The sequence below is a fragment of the Erinaceus europaeus genome, chromosome 21, assembly GCF_950295315.1.
Source record: "Erinaceus europaeus chromosome 21, mEriEur2.1, whole genome shotgun sequence".
Classification (NCBI taxonomy): Eukaryota; Metazoa; Chordata; class Mammalia; order Eulipotyphla; family Erinaceidae; genus Erinaceus; species Erinaceus europaeus.
Genome location: NC_080182.1, coordinates 16,841,907 through 16,861,727, shown reverse-complemented (window position 1 = coordinate 16,861,727; position 19,821 = coordinate 16,841,907). Strand labels below are relative to the sequence as shown.

The 19,821-nt window shown below is 47.4% G+C and overlaps 1 protein-coding gene across 2 annotated transcripts; it reads left to right on the top strand.

The window, feature by feature from the left end:
• The first annotated feature begins 2,213 nt into the window (after positions 1–2,213).
• EOMES (eomesodermin) lies at positions 2,214–9,044 on the top strand. Of its 2 annotated transcripts, none has more exons than XM_060180458.1 (6): positions 2,214–3,479; positions 4,559–4,713; positions 5,348–5,469; positions 6,036–6,194; positions 6,283–6,344; positions 7,185–9,044. In XM_060180458.1, exons 1-6 carry the CDS (start codon positions 2,593–2,595, stop codon positions 7,864–7,866), a joined length of 2,067 nt encoding a protein of 688 aa, XP_060036441.1. In that variant the 5' UTR covers positions 2,214–2,592; the 3' UTR covers positions 7,867–9,044. The 2 variants fall into 2 exon arrangements, with proteins under 2 accessions (XP_060036441.1, XP_007517051.2); XM_007516989.3 differs by having other exon boundaries at positions 7,128–9,044.
• Positions 9,045–19,821: the final 10,777 nt, after the last annotated feature.

The window sequence follows — 19,821 nt, the reverse complement described above, 5'->3', positions numbered from 1 at the left end:
AGGAGAAACAACACTTATCCTGACTACATGCACCTGACCACATATACACATATATTTAATAATTAGGTAACACTCGGGGTGAGCCCACGCTCTTTCAAGAGCTTGCTCAGGGGACTGGAATAAAATCAGCCCTTTCTGATGTGGCGCAGAGGACAGCTGGCCCGAGTTATTTGCGCCAGAGTGGGTCGGAACGATGCCTGTTGCCTGCGATGGCACTTTGCCACGCGCAGCGCTTCCCTGGCCGCTTCAAAACCAATTTGAAGAGACACGGAGGCTGTTTATTGCTGTGATGAAGCGCAAAACTGCCATTCACCCCTGGATGCCCTATCTCCAAATTACTCTGGGTCCGATCTCGCCCCTTCCTTCCCCCTCGCAAGCACTCTTCCGCTCTGGTCAAGGCTAAAGTCTTGGAGGCTTAACCAGAACCCCCATAGCTGCAGTTGTCAATCCAAACCCACCCGAGCGGTTCCTTTTTTCCCCAGCGCTGGCTGCTTTACACGGAATCTCCACGTTGTACACCAGGATATCTCCAAAAGCACAGAGTATCTGAAAATTTTAATTCTTCCAGATGCCCCACAGTCAAAAATAAAACAAAAGCCTGGGAGATGGGAGTGGACTGTGAGGCGAGCCCTGCTAAACCGAACCAAACTCGTGGGATGCGCGTTCTCTGGGCCAACTATCCAGGGATGGGTTCCCAGGCTGTTCTGGTCCAGGACCTGCGAGACCTCTGCCCCAACCTGTTCCCACTCCCTTAGCTTTGCCTGGACCTAGGGAACTTTCTTGCGCTCCGAGTAGTCACCACTGCAGGAAAAATTTATATGAAAAACCCCCTGATAACTGCCCTCCCCCACGCATTTAAGGATCACTTTTCTAACCCAAACGAGCGGATGTCAGTGCTGCTCGAGGTTGGACCCTGGGTTAGAAAGCTTTGTGGCCAGGCTGCACTAACGTCTGTATGCTCCCCCAGATCCTGCGCTCGCTTCATCTGTTGTGGGCGAAGAGTTTCCCGTGTGATCGCGCTGGGTTGGAGAAGCAGAGTTCCGATCTCAGCCGGAAAATGCGCTCCTGGTGCAATTACAAGCCGCCTCTGTAATTGCTTATTAACAGCGAATATACAGGCTTCGTTATTCTCAAGAAACGTAGGTCGTCCCCCCTTTTATATATAATAAAAATTTAAAAAAAAAACAGGAGAATATAAATAAGCGCCCCGGTCTTGAAATTGCAGGGGGAGAAACAGGCAGCTGGGGCAAAAGGGATTAATTCAATATCAAACTGATTATTTCACTAATTATTCTACCTTCTGTGTTTCGCTGCAGAAGAGAGGCGCAGGGAATCTTAACTGCTCGGCTGTTGGTGAACCTTTGTTTCTCGGCGTTAGGCCTGAACGAAGATGATTAAGTGGGGCGAGGGGTAGCTCTGAGATTCAGATGAGCGGTGTGTAAATTGTAAGGAGTAAAAATCATTGCCTTCTCCAAAGCAGGCGTGTGGATGTGGGTAATAGGCTGCTCTTAGCATCACCCCTCTTCCCAACACCCCCCCCCAACCCGGGCTTCGGTTCTCGGAAGCGGCAGTGCGCTCTTGCCTGCCCCTATCCCCAAAATCAAGCGCAAGGTCATTCTCCATAAACCCCCGACAACTGACCTAACCGAACCCACAGCCCTTCCAGTGTAGTGAAAGACAGGCATCCTCCCCTTGTCTAAAGGAAAGTATGCCTCAAGTTTCAGCCTTGGCGAAGAAAGGCACTTTGCTTGGGCCTCTCTCCAACTCAATCCACACTCCACACCTTTAGGGACCAGCGCCTCCCTGCAAGTCATTTGTGTACAAAACCTTTCTGAATCCGGCCTTTAAAGCCTGCTCCCGCCTCCCCTCTCCAATTCCCAGTTCAGAGTTCCGAGATGAGCTCTGTGCCACGACTGGAACCCTCTATGCAGACCCTAGCCTTGCCCCCTCCCCCAAACTCTAGCAAAGTACAGATATCCGGACTGATTCTCACAGCAGGGCAGATTGTTAAAAAAAAAAAAAAAAAATCAGACTAGAGGAAAAGAAAGTGGAAGGGGGCTTGATCCAATTAGTAGATGCCTAATTAAATTAGTGTCACCTCCACCAGCCAATAGGAAGGTCCCAGGGCTGTGGGACAGCGAAGCCCCTCCCCGGCAGCACTTATATAAAGCAGTCCATGACAGCCCCCAAGTTTCCTAATGGTCAACTTGACCGACAGTAAGAAAGGCTGAATTCAGGACTAGGCTTGCGCTGTTGGGTGGATGGGGACAGAGACCTAAGTCTTTTTCCTGGGTGTTGAGTGTGGAGAGCCAGAGAGGCAAGGACGGGGAAAGATAGAAGAGCGCTTCTCGGTCCCTTTTTACTGACCGCCTGGAAACTCAGTGAGCTTTTCCTGGAGGAAAAGGCGCTGTGTTCAAGGGCGCACACTGCGCCTTAGCGGCCCGCGCGTCGCCAGGTGGGCAGCTCCTGCACACAGGAGGAAGGGGAAGTTACCTTCCCCTCGGAAGAGGGCGCTGGCTCCCCCATCCTGCCTTTATAATAAGGCCGCGGGAGGAGAGGAAGCCACCAGCCGCAGTCTGCGCTTTGCAAAGCATGCAGTTAGGGGAGCAGCTCTTGGTGAGCTCGGTAAACCTGCCCGGCGCGCACTTCTACCCTCTGGAGAGCGCGCGGGGCGGCGCCGGCGCAGGCGGCGGTGGCGGGAGCGCGGGTCACCTGCCCGGTGCTGCCCCCTCGCCTCAGAGGCTGGACAAAGCTCCCAAGAAGTTCTCGGGCAGCCTCTCCTGCGAAGCAGGGAGCGGGGAACCCGCAGCCGCCAGCGCGGGGACCCCCGCTGCCATGCTCAGTGACGCGGACGCCGGGGACGCCTTCTCCAGCGCCGCGGCAGTGGCCAAGCCGGGGCCCCCGGACGGCCGCAAGGGCTCCCCCTGCGGGGAGGAGGAGCTGCCCTCCGCCGCCGCCGCGGCCGCCGCTGCAGCCGCCGCGGCCGCCGCCGCCAGCGCGCGCTACTCCATGGACAGCCTGAGCTCCGAGCGCTACTACCTCCAGTCCCCCGGGCCCCAGGCCTCCGACCTGGCGGCGCCCTGCTCGCTCTTCCCGTACCAGGCGGCGGCCGGGGCGCCCCACGGATCTGTGTACCCCACTCCCAACGGGGCGCGCTACCCCTACGGCTCCATGCTGCCCCCCGGCGGCTTCCCGGCGGCGGTGTGCCCACCCGGGAGGCCGCAGTTCGGCCCCGGAGCGGGCGCGGGTAGCGGCGCGAGCGGCGGCGCGGGCGGCGGCCCCGGCGCCTATCAGTACAGCCAGGGGGCCCCGCTGTATGGACCGTATCCCGGGGCCGCGAGCGCCGGCTCTTGCGGAGGACTGGGCGGCCTCGGGGTTCCCGGCTCCGGCTTTCGCGCCCACGTCTACCTGTGCAACCGGCCTCTCTGGCTCAAATTCCACCGCCACCAAACCGAGATGATCATCACCAAACAGGGCAGGTGAGCGCTTTACGCGGAGGGAGGACTTTGGTGTGTGTGTGTGTGTGTGTGTGTGTGTGTGTGTGTGTGTGAGAGAGAGACAGAGAGACAGAGAGACAGAGAGAGAGAGAGAGAGAGAGTTACGGGGCTGTGCTAAGTCACTCAGCCCTTGGATGGTAGCGCTTTTTTTTTTTTTTTTTTTTTTTTGGCGAGCGGGGACACCGCATAGCCAAACCAGGTGTCCCACCTGGCCTGCACGTCAGCAATTTCTGCCGGGTGCTAATGTGCAGGGCTTTCCCACCACTTCACATCTGGATGGAGGAGGACGAGGTGGAAATGGATCTTGGGGCTTATCTACTAAGTTTGGGTGGACTTGGATGCGCGTTGGTCCTGCGAGTAGCCTCGTATTGGGGAAAAGCTCAGGGGGTGTCCCCGTACCCCAAGTCCTGTGGGTGGGTTCCTGCAGCTGTAGGTTCCGGGGTCTCTACCGCGTACCTGGAGAGGAGCGGATGAGAGCCTGAGCGCTAGCATGGGAGGGCTGATTCCGGTCGTTGGTTAGAGAGTCCTTGCAGCAAGACTTGGCTCCTGGCGTGAAAAAGTTGATACAAGTCCAACTGCTAATCGGTTATTTTGGGGACGAATGTTGTGGGTGCCAGGCGAGAACCTGTCAAGGTGACTTTACCAGTAAAGTTTTCCTTTCCATTTTCCCAGAACAACTCAAATGTTGTTCCCCTGGTACTTGCACTCATGACATTATAATCATTTTTTTAGTATTCCGGAAGAAAAATGAATGAGTGTCTGTGAATTCGACAGCTTGCATGGGGAGAGGGCGTAGACACACATGAACTTGAGAAATATTGACTTTGGGACAAGTTATTTTGGAAAAGAGGGGAGAGGTTCCAAGCGCTACTAGTACAGAACAATTTTACATCACTTAGGGTCATTTTATCGACCTGTATACTCCCCATCCCCATCTGTTCACATCTAAATGTGACCCTCAGACCCTACCCCCGGGGTCTGTTCCCAGCAGGGGCTGAGTGTGTGGACCTGTTTGGGGCATCCTAATGTAAACCGCTTCTCCTGTTTGTTCCCCTACACAGGCGAATGTTTCCTTTCTTGAGCTTCAACATAAACGGACTCAATCCCACCGCCCACTACAACGTATTCGTGGAGGTGGTGCTGGCAGACCCCAACCACTGGCGCTTCCAGGGGGGCAAGTGGGTGACCTGTGGCAAAGCTGACAATAACATGCAGGGTGAGGAGGGAGGAGGAGCAGGGCAAGGGAGGTGCGGAGGGGATCCCTTGCTTCAAACAACTCACTTTTAAATCTAGCAACCCCCTCAACACCCCCAACCTGAGGCCTAGAGGTGTTAGTATGAGTTGATTGTTTAATAGGGAGAGAATTGCCAAGTCAGATTTCTTGTCTACCAACATATAGAACTTTAGTATGACCTTACCCCTCCTGTCTCTTCTGTTAAGAAACTGGTGTTAACTCTCAGGGTGGCAAGGGCCCCTGGCATTCTACTCTCTTATAAGGAAGCACTGCCCAAGGTTGAGTCCTCTTAAAAAGCCCCAAACACCTTCCAGCTTTAGAAGGTACCAAGTTGGATTTCAAGAATCATCTCCTTTGACTTCCATTTTAATATTTTGAGGTAATGTTACCATGAGGGTTTTTTTTTATTTGTTTGTTTTTTTGTTTTGTTGGTCTAAGGTAGAATTGAAGCATGGCAGATCTGGCAGGGCTGTCAGTCATTTCTGTTAGTTCTAGGGACATTTGTGCTGTGAATGGAGCTCTTAAGCCATGACCATAGTTAACCTTTCTTCCCCTCCCTCCTTTTATAACAGCCCTCTATATGCTTGGTTTTGTGTCTTGTTTCATTTTCTCTTAGGCAACAAAATGTATGTTCACCCAGAGTCTCCTAATACTGGCTCCCACTGGATGAGACAGGAGATTTCCTTTGGGAAATTGAAACTCACCAATAACAAAGGCGCAAATAACAATAACACCCAGGTAGAGTGATGGGGGTTGAAGGGGAGTTTTTCTTGTTTTTACTATTCATATTTCTTTGCTGTTTGGTTCCATATTTCTGACTTTCCCCCCCTCTAATTTTCAATTTCTGTAGCAAATTGCAGTGACTCTTAGGAAGAGAAATTCTGAAATCTTGGAGAGCAGGGTGAAAAATGAAATGTTTAAGAAAGCGTGTTTATTAAACATGCACATGTAGCCATATTTTGAGTTTTAAAAATAACAGTAATGAGAATTTTTTTCTTAAAGTGGCTATTTGGGACTAGAGAACTGGCTCAACTGGTAGAGCTTTGGGCTTGTATACCTGAGGTTCTGGGTTCAATCCCCAGTGCTTCATGTACCTAAATATACTCTTTCTTCTTTCTCTCCTCTTTGTCTGATGTGAGAGTCTCTCATATGTCACCAAAAAATCTTTTCCTTTTTAAAGTGGCTGTAGATAAAGCTACAGCAGGAAACAAGGCACCAATCTCATTGTGGGGTGCAGGGCTACTTATGGTGAATCTCTAAGAGACTTGTTAGATTTGAACATCCTTTTTCTATACCAATTTCAGATGATAGTCTTACAGTCTTTGCACAAATACCAACCACGACTCCACATTGTTGAAGTTACAGAAGATGGAGTGGAGGACTTAAATGAACCTTCAAAGACTCAGACATTTACCTTCTCAGAAACTCAGTTCATTGCAGTGACTGCCTACCAAAACACAGATGTGAGTGTCTTAGACTTCCCAAGAATCTCTAAAACAAAGTCCAGCAGATTAAAACACTCAGCCACTATTTTTTTTTCTCCCTCTCTAGATTACGCAACTAAAGATTGATCATAACCCCTTTGCCAAAGGCTTCAGGGACAACTATGATTCGTAAGTACAACTTTTATTCATATTTGCATGTTTGTCTTTGAAAAATATATACATAATGAGACATTTGGCTGAGAACTTTGTCCTAGGAAGACTTCTCTCACATGAAGATTAACTAATTTTTTTTATATTTGCATAGTTTTGCCTTAACTAATCTTGTTTTGGAATTTTTCATGGAAGGGTTTTGCTAATTTCTAAAGCAATGTTAAGGACTTAAAAATGAGGAGTTTTTTTTTTAACCTTTGAGTAGAGATTTAACATTTTCATAATCTGCATTTATATACCTTCCTTTCCATTGGATCCAGCTTTTTTTTTTTTTCCTCAGGAACAGGTATTATAACTCCCTCTCTTTTCTGTTTTTTTCTTCTTCTTTTTTTAACATAAGAAAAACCCTAAACCAAGAGAGTGTGAGTTTCATATCAAACAAGAGTCCCTTATAAAGGCCTTTAAATCTGGGACTCCTAACACCCAGGCTAGCATTTCTTCCTTCACACTGACAAGGGATGGCTGTTTTGAGTTCTTCAAGCTCTAGGGCTTGCTGAGGAGAATTTTCTGTTTCAGTAATTGATGCCTAGGAAGAAAAAAAAAATTTTTTTAATGTGGTGGTAAATTTGCCCCCATGAGCCTGGATTCCAGCATAAAAGTGGCCCAGTCCATTAACCACCAATATTCTTCCCTGCCACGAGACCAGTGCTCCCAGTACAAACACCCTTTTTCATTTCTGGGAGGTAATTTGTTTGGGAACAACATTAGTTTTTTTTTTAAGTGTTTCTCTTTATATTGTAGCATGTACACCGCTTCAGAAAATGACAGGTTAACTCCATCTCCCACGGATTCTCCTAGATCCCATCAGATTGTCCCTGGAGGTCGGTACGGAGTTCAGTCCTTCTTTCCGGAGCCCTTTGTCAACACTTTACCTCAAGCTCGATATTATAATGGCGAGAGAACCGTGCCACAGACCAATGGCCTCCTTTCACCCCAACAGAGTGAAGAGGTGGCCAACCCTCCCCAGCGGTGGCTTGTCACACCTGTCCAGCAAGCTGGGGCCAACAAATTAGACATTGGTTCTTATGAGTCTGAATATACTTCCAGCACCTTGCTTCCGTATGGTATTAAGTCCTTGCCCCTCCAGACATCTCATGCTCTGGGTTATTACCCTGACCCAACCTTCCCTGCAATGGCAGGGTGGGGCAGTCGAGGCTCTTATCAGAGGAAGATGGCGGCTGGACTCCCTTGGGCCTCCAGAACAAGCCCCCCTGTATTTTCTGAAGATCAACTCTCTAAGGAGAAAGTCAAAGAAGAAATGAGCTCTTCTTGGATAGAGACCCCTCCTTCCATCAAGTCTCTGGATTCCAATGATTCAGGGGTGTACACCAGTGCTTGTAAGCGAAGGCGGCTGTCTCCTAGCACCTCTAGCAATGAAAATTCTCCCTCTATAAAGTGTGAGGACATTAATTCGGAAGAATACAGTAAAGACACCTCAAAAGGCATGGGAGGGTACTATGCTTTTTACACAACTCCCTAGAGAGTTATTTTAACCTCAAAAAAGTGAGCTAATGTATTGCAGATGGATGTGGTGATGTTTTTTTCTGTTTTGTTTTTGTTGTTGTTGTTGTCTTCTTTGCCTAGGTTGCCAAAAAGACATTCACCTTCCACCTTGATGCATCCCATTTTGTGCAATTCTCTAAAAGAAGGTGCCAAAGCTTTTTGATTGCTGCAGGTAACGGAAATGAACCTAGCATTTTTTTTCTTTTTAAAAATAAATGAAGGACTTTATGTATTTTACCATTTAAAAGTTGTTCGTGATTCTGGATTTATTTATTGGAGACACTAAACATTCTCAGAATCAGGCTGTTGAAGGTCAAGTACTTAGCACTATCAAATGAATGAAAAAACTTTGGTTCTCATTTCTATTTGTAGATCTGTATGCTAATAGAATCCTTGAGTTTTAAGTAACAGTCTCTGACTTCTGGAACAGAAGGGCTGTGCCTTAAGCTTCAGGGAGACTTTACCTTCTTCTAAGGACAAAATATGTTAGGCCTGGGAGGCAAGATAAACTTTTGTGAAGGTTCTGGTTTTACCTGAATTTGATTTCTCCCTGGATTTTGAAACAAGCCATGTTGAGCCCTTGTACAGGATTGCCTCATCTGCTAGGCCTCTGCTGTATGTAGGCCTGGCTGGGAGCACTCAGTAGAGGTCAAGGGAGAGAGTCACCCAGGAGAAGAGAGAAAGAGAAAGAGAGTGGGGAAAAAAGTGAGAGAATTTTAATGTATACAGTCGTGTGTGCTTAGATACACTATAGAATAACATGGAATATATTGTAAAAAAAAAAAATAGCCTAACTAGGTGTCTGAGGTTGTGTAAACTTGGTGCTTTGGCTTTGTAAAGAATTTGCAAATCACCTAACAACAGCTGCAGGGGCAGGGAGATAGTTTCTCTTATCCTCCCCACCATATTCGAGAATATTCTGTTTACTTCTTAGGTAGTTAAGAATGTACTCAGCTACTCTGTACTAACTTGAACTGTGTTTAAGGTAAACTCCTGTTTCCTCCTCCTTAGCCACCTCTGCGTGCCCCCCCATACCCAAATTGGTAATGTGAAGAAACCACGACCTGATCCCACAGCTCCTATAAGCTTTTTAGAGACCTTGGATTTTTATGTACAGTCTTAGTCCTTTTTAATAAATGTGGTTCATGAAGGGAACAGGCACAGCTCTGTCTACTGTACTGTGTATGGGTTACAGTCTTTGTTGTAAAGATCTCATTTATTTTTGCCTCCTCCACCCTTCTCCCTACATGAACATTGCCCCCCATCCCACCCCCACCCCAACCCCTCCTCCAGGACAACAGAATCTCCAAATGGACACTAAGGTCGTGGGGGGTAGGGTGGAGATGCTTTTGTTTAACTGCGTTTTTTTTTTTTTTCCTCCTTCGAAGCCGAGTTAAAGTTATTTCCTCACTCGGACAGGGAAGTCTGGACAATAGGTATTGGGGCTGGGGGTGGGGGATCTGCCACTGAGATACAAGATCGCACCCCCCCTCCCACCCACCCACACACGGTTTAATTGAAGTCCACCGGGAAGATCACTAAGACCAAACCTTGGCGTCCTAGTCCTGCCAGCATCCGCGGCCAGTTAGTTCTCCGGGCTTTAACTTAAGGTTAACTTGTGACCACTTATCATCCCCCGACCCAAGTGGGTTCCCCGGGAACCCCCGCTGTGCTTTGAACGCCCACGATTTCCAGGTCCCTGCAGCAATTGGGAACGCAGGGATCCCCCGCAGCTCGGCTGCTGCTGCCACCTGCGGCTTTCTGGTGCGCGGAGCTGCTCTGGAACGCCCGCCTCCGCAGCTGCTGGCTGGGGGCCTTTGCCCGCAGCTTGGGCCCGGGCCCGGGGGTGGGGGCGCGACCGTGACCCAGGAGGGTCGCAGTCACCCCCGCATGTCGTCCATCTGCGGCCTGCGGCTGAGAAGCGTTCCGCCTCGCTCTTAGCTCGGTGTCTTAGGCTCTCATTCCCGGGGAGGGCGAAGGCCACCGCATCTTCGGCTGCGCCCTGGCCCCGCCGAAGAGATCAATCTAGGATTGGGGCAGGGGGCCCTTTGCCTCCCCCGGCCCAGCCCCGCGCCAGACGTCCCGCCAGGCTTATCAGCAGACGGCTTCTGGCCCAGCGTGCAAACCCTTCCAGCCCCATCCTCACCCTTCCGGGGGTAAAGGTCTGGCCGAGGAGGGTCGATCTGCAAACTACCTAGCGAGGAAATGCAGCTGCTAAAGGGATTAACTGCCTGGAGGGGAGCGAGCCCCCGAGCCTCCTCCCCTTCCGCGCCCAATTAAGATCTCCAGGAGCCAGGACCTCACCCCTCACAGATTCCCCATCCCTCTGCCCCGTCCCCCGCCCCCTTATCCAGCCCGAGTTCTTCCACCCCCTGCAGCCGCTGGCCTGGGGGCTCGGTTTGTAGCCCCACGTCTCTGAAGCCACTTACTAACGCTTGGGCCAATGTCACTTCAAACATTACGGGGGAGCCAGGAGCGAAATTTAGGCAGATGCGGGTTCTGAGTACTTACTATGAGTGACAGGGTCAGGGTCAGGAGAAGTGCCCCCCCACGCTCCTGGCTAATACATCCTCCCCACCTCCCCAACCCCCAAACTCCGCGGGACCGCCTGGTAACCAGCGGTGCGATGGAATTTGGAATGGACAGCGCTCCTTTTCTGCGCTCCAGAACGCCGGGAAATGCTAATCAGCACCGGGACAAAGCAGATTCTGGCCCCCAGTCTATTTCAAGTCCTGTATGTTTTTGCACCGTACAGTAAAAAGAACCTGGTACTTGTGAAAAGTCCCTCACAGTGTTTAATAGAAACGTAAGTGGCTGAGTGGCCCCAATTAACACCTTGTGATAAGGCATTCCTAAGATGGAGTGTCAGACACCAAATTGTGAAGAGATGTATCTAATTAATCCTCCTAGGATGACACCGATAAACTAGCCTCTATTTAAATAAAGATCAAGGGCTCGGCGCCCCGTTTGTTTACATTCGCCCCCTTTTCCCTGGGCCCCAACGTTTGTGCCAGTGCTGGCGACCCCCGCTGCTTTGGGTGGGGACACGAATTTTTGGGGGGAGAGGGCTGTTGGCTTGCGGGGGTTCGTTTCCCCTTAGTTCCTGCTCACCAAAACAAAATGCACACTGAAACAAGTTGCAACAAAAGGAAAAGAAATGCAAAGAAGCATCAGGCTACTCAGTCGGATATATTGTTCATTTTCCATGTGCACATCCACTTTCTGGTAGTTGGTTCCAGGATTTTGTATGGCTAATGAAAATAAATAAATAAACAAGCAGCTTACTCGTAGCCCCTAAATGTTTCCTGCTTTGGGTAGAACTCGGGGTAGGACTGTCACCTCACCTTGCCCCAGCTCGCGTTTACGTTCTTCAGGCCCGAGATTCCTTCTCTTCTGAATAGAACCCCCCCCCCAAAAAAAAAAAAAAACTGCTCGCAGATAGGGTAGTTGTCCTGGGGGTAAGGTGAGGCACAGGGCAACCCACTGGGAAAAGTCTGGAAGGGTCAGAAAAGTAACCGGGGGTGGGGGAGGGGGGTAGTGGAGCCGACCAGCGCGCCCTACATTCAGCCGGGGCTACAGAACCCAGGTTACAAGCCAGTAATGCTCTTCTCAGTGCTGCAGTGGCTCCAAAATCCGCTTTTCGCCTTAGTGAGCATTCCTGCCTCTTTCTATTGGCTTTAAACCGGGGGCGGGGAGGGGAATACCCACTAACTTTCTTCTTATCTGCAGTCTCCTTTTCCTGAATCAGATGGGTGGCGGGGGGGGGGGTGTTATTTTATTTTTTAGTTCTTCAGGTGTCAAGAAAAAGCTCCGGAATAAAAACATTCCAAGCACTGCCTCCCTCTACACACACATGCACCCTCTGGACGTGGACTCCAAAAGCTTCGCTTTCGCCCTCGTGGCGATTTCAGCCTGCCTTGGAAGGCTCTTTTTTAAAATGACATTTTGGCAAGAATTAGTAGTGAGCCGGATTAAGCAGCCCTCTAAGAAATCCCTCCAGTCTCCGCCCCTCTAGTTCAGGCATTGGTCACCAGGTCCAGCTCGCAACCACTGGAATCCGCGGAGTACGCCCATCCCTTGCCTGGAAGGAGCCTCTCCCAGGACTGGCAGAAGCCTGGACTCAGTGCGACCACCCGGATCCGCCCGTCTGGCCTGGACTGAATTTCCTCCAGTACTGAAAAGCTGACCGGCTTGGGTGCAGCCACAAGTCACACACACACACACACACACACACACACACACACACACACACACACACACACACGCACGCGGTACTGACTTGGATACAAAACTTTTTCATCATTAAGACTCAAAAGAAAAAACATACTTTTCCGGGCACTCCAATCCCTTCTCCACTCTTTCTCCTAGAAACCCTCTAGGTGTCGCTGTGGATGTCCCACTTGTTCACGCGGGAGGATTTCAAGGCACCAGATCCCGGAACAGGCAATTTAGCTACGGCCCCTCCTCCCCCAAAGGCTCTGACTTCCAGTAAACGTCAGGACTGCCCCCCTCCCCACTTGTTTAAGGCGCAGGATGTATGCCCACCTCAATTTAAATTTGTTCCTATCGTGTTAGGAAAAAACAAAGTCCTAAACTGCTTTCAGCTGGGCTCTCGTGGAGGTAGCGGGGCTTGCACAGTGGCTTTTATGAGTCTAGGCTTCGTACAACTTTCCCCGCATTGTTGGTGGGAGAGAGGAGTCAGCATCTTGCTCTCGACATTTGAGCCTCACCGCCGTTTCCGCGTGGACTGGACCGTGCAGCTCAGATGTGGGTCACGGACAGCCTTCGCCATCTGGTGGCCACGGCCGGTAAGGATCTCCCCATCAGAATTGAGCTTCTCTTAAATTAAGTCGCTGCTTTGTAGGTACAGTTTGTGTAGAAAGAACTCTTCTTTATCTTAAAAAGTTTCTATATGGGGGGGGGGAGGGTCAGGCGGTAGCGCAGCGGGTCAAGCGCACGCGGCGCGAAGCACAAGGACCCGCGTAAGGGTCGCGGTTCCAGCCCCGGCTCCCCACCTGCAGACAGTGAAGCAGGTCTGCAGGTGTCTTTCTCTCCCCCTCTTTGTCTTCCCCTTCTCTCTCTATTTCTCTCTGTCATATCTAACAACAACAATAATAACTACAACAACAATAAAACAGCAAGGGCAACAAAAGGGAGAGGAAGCAAATTTTTAAAACGTTTCTAAATAAGATAAAGATACAATATACAAAACAAGGTCTTCTCACTCTCGTACAACTCCCTTTTTTTTTTCTTTTTCTTTTTTTTCCCTCCAGGGTTATTGCTGGGCTGGGTGCCTGCACCACGAATCCACCGCTCCTGGAGGCCATCTTTCCCCCCCTTTTGTTGCCCTTGTTGTTGTAGCCTCCTTGTGGTTATTACTATTGCCATTATTGATGTTGTCGTTGTTGGATAGGACAGAGAGAAATGGAGAGAGGAGGGGAAGACAGAAAGGGGAAGAGAAAGATAGACACCTGCAGACCTGCTTCACCGCCTTTGAAGCAACTTTCTGCAGGTGGGGAGCCGGTGGCTCGAACCGGGATCCTTGCGCGGGTCCTTGCACTTTGCTCCACATGCGCTTAACCCACTGCGCCACCGCCCGACCCCCACAACTCCCTTTTTTGAGCTATTTGATGTGTGTGTAGGGAGTGGGACCTAAGATTTAAGTTCTAGTCCTGAGCTGTTGCTTTCTGCCTGTGTTGCACTTGGCTTGTCAGAACGTTATTTCTTCGCTTGTGAAGGAAGAATATGAAATATCTCTTGCTGGGGCCGAGTGGTAATGCACCTGGTTGAGCGCATGTGCTACAGTGCTCAAGGACCCGGGTTCAAGCCCCGGTCCCCGGGGCAGGGGAAAGCTTCACAGGTGGTGAAGCAGTGCTGCAGGTGTCTCTCAGTCTCTCTCTCTCTCTCCCTGTCTCCCCCTTCCTCTCATTTTCTGACTGTCTCTATACAATAAGTAAATAAAGATAATAAAAAAAATGAAATCTCTCTTGCCAAGAAGTATCGAGGAGGAAGAAATGAGATATGAAATTAATTGCCCTCTAAGCTGTTGAGTATCTCCAAGTAATAGCAAGCATTATAACTGTTGATGTTATACTATGTGATGGTGAACTCAGATATTTTAGCAGGGATATTTTTATTAATTCAAAAATAATTATAAAAAGTGCAAATGGTGGTCCGGGAGATGGCGCAGTGGATAAGGTGTTGGACTCTCAAGGTCCTGAGTTTGATCCCCGGCAACACATGTGCCAGAGTGCTGTTTGATTCTTTCTATCTCTTCTATCCTTCTCATTAGTAAATAAATAAAATAAAATAAAATAAAGTGCAAATGGGCTGGGTAGTGGCACACATGCTGAAGAAAGGGCACACATTACAATGCCCAATGACCTGGGTTCAAGCTTCCGGCCCCTACCTGCAGGACAGAGCAGTGAAGCAGTGCTGCACGTGTCTCTCTGTGTCTCTATCCCCCTCCTCCTCTCAAGTTCTCTGTCCTATCAAATCAAATAAAGTAAAAACTTTTTTAAAAAGTGCAAATGTACACAAGGGTAGAGACTAATCACTGACTCCGTCAAATTGCAAATGTTGTTTATCTCCTGAAAAAACAAAACATATTGCACTTGGTGGGGCACAATGCTTACAATGTGTGAGGATCTGGGTTCAAGCCCCTGGTCCCCACCTGTAGGGAAACCATGGGCAGTGGAGCAGTGCTGCAGGAAAGTCTCTCTTTCCCTTTTATTTTTCTATGTCTATATAAGAAAACAGAAAGGGGAAAATGCAATAATAAAAAGTTTACTTTAGAGTTTTCAATGATTAAATATTTTATAGCCTTGTGAGATGTATTATATATATATATATATTTGTGTTTAATTTTTTTTAAGATTTTATTTATTCATCAATGAGAAAGAGCCAGACATCACTACCTGGTACACGTGCTGCCGGGGATTGAACTCAGGACCTCATGCTTGAAAAGTCTGATGCTTTATCCACTGCACCACCTCCCGGGCCACCTTATGAGATATTTTATTTACGTTTAGGGTCCAAGTGTGTTGTATGCTTTACATTAGGTTCTAGTTCTCCCCCGCCAAGAGAATTGGATCAGTCCAGTTAAATTTCGCAGGCCCACTTGGCCCCGCCCCGAGGAACCCCGCCAGAGTTCCAGAGTGACAGAGTTGGAGAGGGTTCCTGAGTTTGAGAGTAAGAGAGAGTGCTTGTGCCGCCGCAAAGAGACAGCAGAGTTCTGTTTGGTGATTAGTTTGGTTTAGTTTATGAATCGTTGTTCCTGAATAAAGAAATACAGCTTCCCTGCCCAGCCGTTGTCTCCGCGTCTCTGTTACCCGCCCGTGAAGCTAGCCTGGCCAGCTAGAGCCACCGAATTTTAACAACACAAGTGATTATCAATTGCTAGGAAATTCTCTTGCTAGAGGGAGATTTGGGTCAAAGGGTATAGAATTATAAAGGTTGCAGCTTTTTAAAAAAAAAAAAATTTATTTGTTCATGAGAAAGGTAGGAGAGAGAAAGACCTCAGGGGAGGGGGTGGGATATGGAGATTGGGTGGTGGAAATTGTGTGGAGTTGTACCCCTCCTACCCTATGGTTTTGTTATTAATCCTTTCTTAAATAAAAAATAAATTAAAAAAAAGATTTAACACTGAATCTTCATATATCCCACCCCCTCCCCTGATAGCTTTCCCATTCTCTATCTCTCTGGGAGCATGGACCCAGGGTCATTGTGGGTTGTAGAAGGTGGGAGGTCTGGCTTCTGTAATTGCTTCCCTGCTGAATATGGGCATTGACTGGTCTATTCATACTCCCAGTCTGCCTCTCTCTTTCCCTAGTAGGGTGGGTCTCTGGGGAGGCGGAGCTCCAGGACACATTGGTGGGGTCTTCAGTCCAGGGAAGCCTGGCCAGCATCCTGATGGCATCTGGAAGCTGGTGGCTGAAAATTACATGTGTTTTATAATTTTATTTTCATATTTCCGTTTATTTCAATGAGTGAGAGATATAGAGAGAAAGACCAGAACACTGCTCAGTTCTGGCTCTGTGGTAGTAATGGGGATTGAACCTGAGACCAGCGTGTCAAACAAAAAAGTTCTGTGCATAACCGTTATACTGTCATTATACTTTTTCCATCTTTATTAAGCTAATTGGCATATGACATCATGAAGGTTGAAGTTACACAGAGTGGAGATTTAATACATGCTTATGTGGGACATGATTACCACAATAAAGCTAGTTAACATTTCTAGCATGTTATATTGTACTATTGTATGTGTCTATATATTGAGAGCACTGAGTGTTATGAACCCCTTATCTGTATTTACCATGCTGTGCTTTAGACCTCAAGAATGTACTCCTCTTAAAGCTGCAACCTGTGGTCTGGGAGGTGGTGCAGTGGATAAAGCATTCAACTCTCAAGCATGAGGTCCTGCATTCAATCCCCGGCAGCACATATACCAGAGTGATGTCTAGTTCTTTCTCTCACCTACCTTTCTTATGAACAAATAAATTCTTTTTTTTTTTTTACTTTTATTTATTTATTTATTTTCCCTTTTGTTGCCCTTGTTGTTTATCGTTGTTGTTGTTATTGCTGTCATCGTTGTTGGATAGGACAGAGAGAGAAAATGGAGAGAGGAGGGGAAGACAGAGAGAGGGAGAGAAAGATAGACACCTGCAGACCTACTTCACCGCCTGTGAAGCGACTCCCCTGCAGGTGGGGAGCCGGGGGCTCAAACCGGGATCCTTATGCCGATTGATCGTTGTGCTTTGCGCCACCTGCGCTTAACCCGCTGAGCTACGCCCGACTCCCTAATAAATTCCTTTTTTAAAAAAAAGCTGCAACCTTTATAATTCTATACCCTTTGACCCAAATCTCCCTCTAGCAAGAGAATTTCCTAGCAATTGACAATCACTTGGACCCTAAACGTAAATAAAATATCTCATAAGGTGGCCCGGGAGGTGGTGCAGTGGATAAAGCATCAGACTTTTCAAGCATGAGGTCCTGAGTTCAATCCCCGGCAGCACGTGTACCAGGTAGTGATGTCTGGCTCTTTCTCATTGATGAATAAATAAAATCTTTAAAAAAGTCAAACACAAATATATATATAATACATCTCACAAGGCTATAAAATATTTAATCATTGAAAACTCTAAAGTAAACTTTTCATTATTGCATTTTTCCCTTTCTGTTTTCTTATATAGACATAGAAAAATAAAAGGGAAAGAGAGACTTTCCTGCAGCACTGCTCCACTGCCCATGGTTTCCCTACAGGTGGGGACCAGGGGCTTGAACCCAGATCCTCACACATTGTAAGCTTTGTGTCCCACCAAGTGCAATATGTTTTGTTTTTTCAGGAGATAAACAACATTTGCAATTTGACAGAATCAGTGATTAGTCGTTCTGCTCCTCCACTTCCTGCTCTTCCTCCTCCTTCATCTGCATCCCTTCTCTCCCCCTTCTTAAACTCTAAGCCTGCCCTGAAGTGACATGTTTTGTTTTTGCACTTTGACCTGTACTCAGGTCTAAGGTGGTAGGTGTATAACAAGTATGTGCCACCCCACATATCTGCTGGTTTCCTTAATCTTGGCAGGCTGGATTTATTTATTTATTTATTTTTCCATTTAAAACTCAAGAACATTCTTTGACATTTTACTTCTTTTAGAATTTCACTTCTCTTCCTGTGTTGAAACTTTGCTTGTTGATCTAGTTAATCAAATAGTCTGTGCTTGCCACTAAATATTCAGAAATCTGCAGAGACACACAACGTAACTATTACAGTAAAGCCCAAAGAAACAGAGGTTGAGGGAGTCGGGCGGTAGCGCGGTGGGTTAAGCGCAGGTGGCGCAAAGCGCAAGGACCGGCATAAGGATCCCGGTTCGAGCCCCAGGCTCCCCACCTGCAGGGGGGTCACTTCACAGGCAGTGAAGCAGGTCTGCAGGTGTCCATCTTTCTCTCCCCCTCTCTGTCTTCCCCTCCTCTCTTCATTTCTCTCTGTCCTATCCAACAATGATGACATCATCAACAATAATAATAACTGCAACAAAAGTGAAAATAAATAAATATTTAAAAAAAAAAAAGAAACAGAGGTTGAGTTAGTGTGGCAAAAATACACATACATGCTTGTATGTGGGAGTATGTTTTTGTGCTCCAGTGCTGAATATCATTATTCTGTGAGATCACAGAGTGCAGAATATGATTAGAATAAAATTATATCATTGTATCTAATATTTCCTTTAGGGACCATTCTGCTCAGAGCTGTCAAAACAGATTGTGCGAATAGACTAGATGGAGGGAAGTGATTCTAATCATATTGATGAAACACTCTTTGGAAAGAATGTAAACCAAAAAGAATTTCTAGGAATAAGATTGAATCTTAATCTGGAGGTGAACACCTCAAAATAACTCTCTCCCATTCCTTTCTCCCTTTCAGCTAAGGAAACCTGGAAAGAGTAAGGCAAGCATTCCTGAATCCTGAAATATCCTTTTTCCCAGGGAGTTTTAGGAAACTGTTTGTGAGTCACAGTCCTAATCTAGAACAGAGGAAGCAAGGTTTCTGTTGGTGTCTTTGAAATCAGGGAAATAACATCCATCAAGTCTTTCTTTTCTCCTTCTCTTTCTCCTCCTCTCCCTTCTTTTTTGTCTTGTTCCATAGTCCCCTTTCATTTAGGGAAGGTTACTGGAACTCAGAAAGAGACAGGGAGGGAGAGAAAGAAGGAAGGGTGGGGAAGAGAGGAGCAGTATGGACAAGTTCATGTGAGAGAAGCGACTCAGACAACCTGCAGTAAAGCAGCAAGGAGGTGAGACTTTCACATTGCCCTCTGATCTCATACTGGTGCCTTTAATTGACTGAACCCAACAGGAAGCCAGTGAGCCGGGGATTCTGTTGATGGAGATCAGTCTTCTGGGCACTGGGCCGATGGAAAAGAATAGACAGTAGAACAGAGGCCAATGGAAATGGTACACAGTCAATTTCACACCTTCTCCAATGACATAATCACCCAAGGTTAACTTAAACATCCTCTAGTTGTTTTTTTAGATGTTACCAAAGAAAATGTTTCAAGAATAGCTAGATATCAGGATAACTTCATTATTTTTAAACATTGGATAGTTATTTGAAAAAAAATTAATCCAAACATTTAATTTTAACTATGATTTATTTAGTTATTTATGAGAGAAAGAGAGAAGAAGAGGAAAGAGAACCAGGGAATCATTCAGGGATGCCAGGTATTGAACTCAGGACTTCAAAATTTCACACTTTATCTATGCACCATCTCCGGAGTTACCCAGAACACTCTCTGAGTAGTTATGAATAGTTTGTTTAACCCCTAACCTAAATCTATTAATTCTAAGTGAATCTCAAAAAACATAAAAGGCAGGACCATTGTCCGAGACATGATAGAGTAAGACTCACATGAGATACATTTATCATTTTAACAAAAAATAAACACATAAAACCAGACAGAATGTTATAATAAATGATTGTCAAGGCACTAGATGTCAGGTGATATAGAATCAAAATCTGGGGATTCGGGTGGTAGCGCACTGGGTTAAGCACAGGTGGCACAAAGCACAAGGACCACTGTAAGGATCCCAGTTCTAGTCTCCGGCTCCCCACCTGCAGGGGGGTCGCTTCACAGGCAGTGAAGCAGGTCTGCAGGTGTCTCTCTTTCTCTCCCCCTCTCTGTCTTCCCCTCCTCTCTCCATTTCTCTCTGTCCTATCCAACTACAACAACATCAGTAACAACAATAACTACAACAATAAAACAAGGGCAACGAAAGGGAAAATAAATAAATATTTTTTAAAAAGATGTGCAAAAAAAAAAAGAATCAGAATCTGTTAGAGAAGAGAAGCAGCAGTAGAGAACCCTGAGGTCACTCTAGCTTGTTGCCTGGAGAGTCTCCAGGTTGCATTGCATTTCTTTTCTTTCTTTGTTTTTTT

Excerpts from the sequence above, each read along its gene's own strand:
- EOMES (XM_007516989.3), top strand. The coding sequence starts at position 2,593 with ATGCAGTTAGGGGAGCAGCTCTTGGTGAGCTCGGTAAACCTGCCCGGC. Across the intron at positions 6,195-6,282 it reads CTGCCTACCAAAACACAGAT|ATTACGCAACTAAAGATTGA; the intron begins GTGAGTGTCTTA and ends CTCCCTCTCTAG. Across the intron at positions 6,345-7,127 it reads TTCAGGGACAACTATGATTC|CATGTACACCGCTTCAGAAA; the intron begins GTAAGTACAACT and ends TTTATATTGTAG.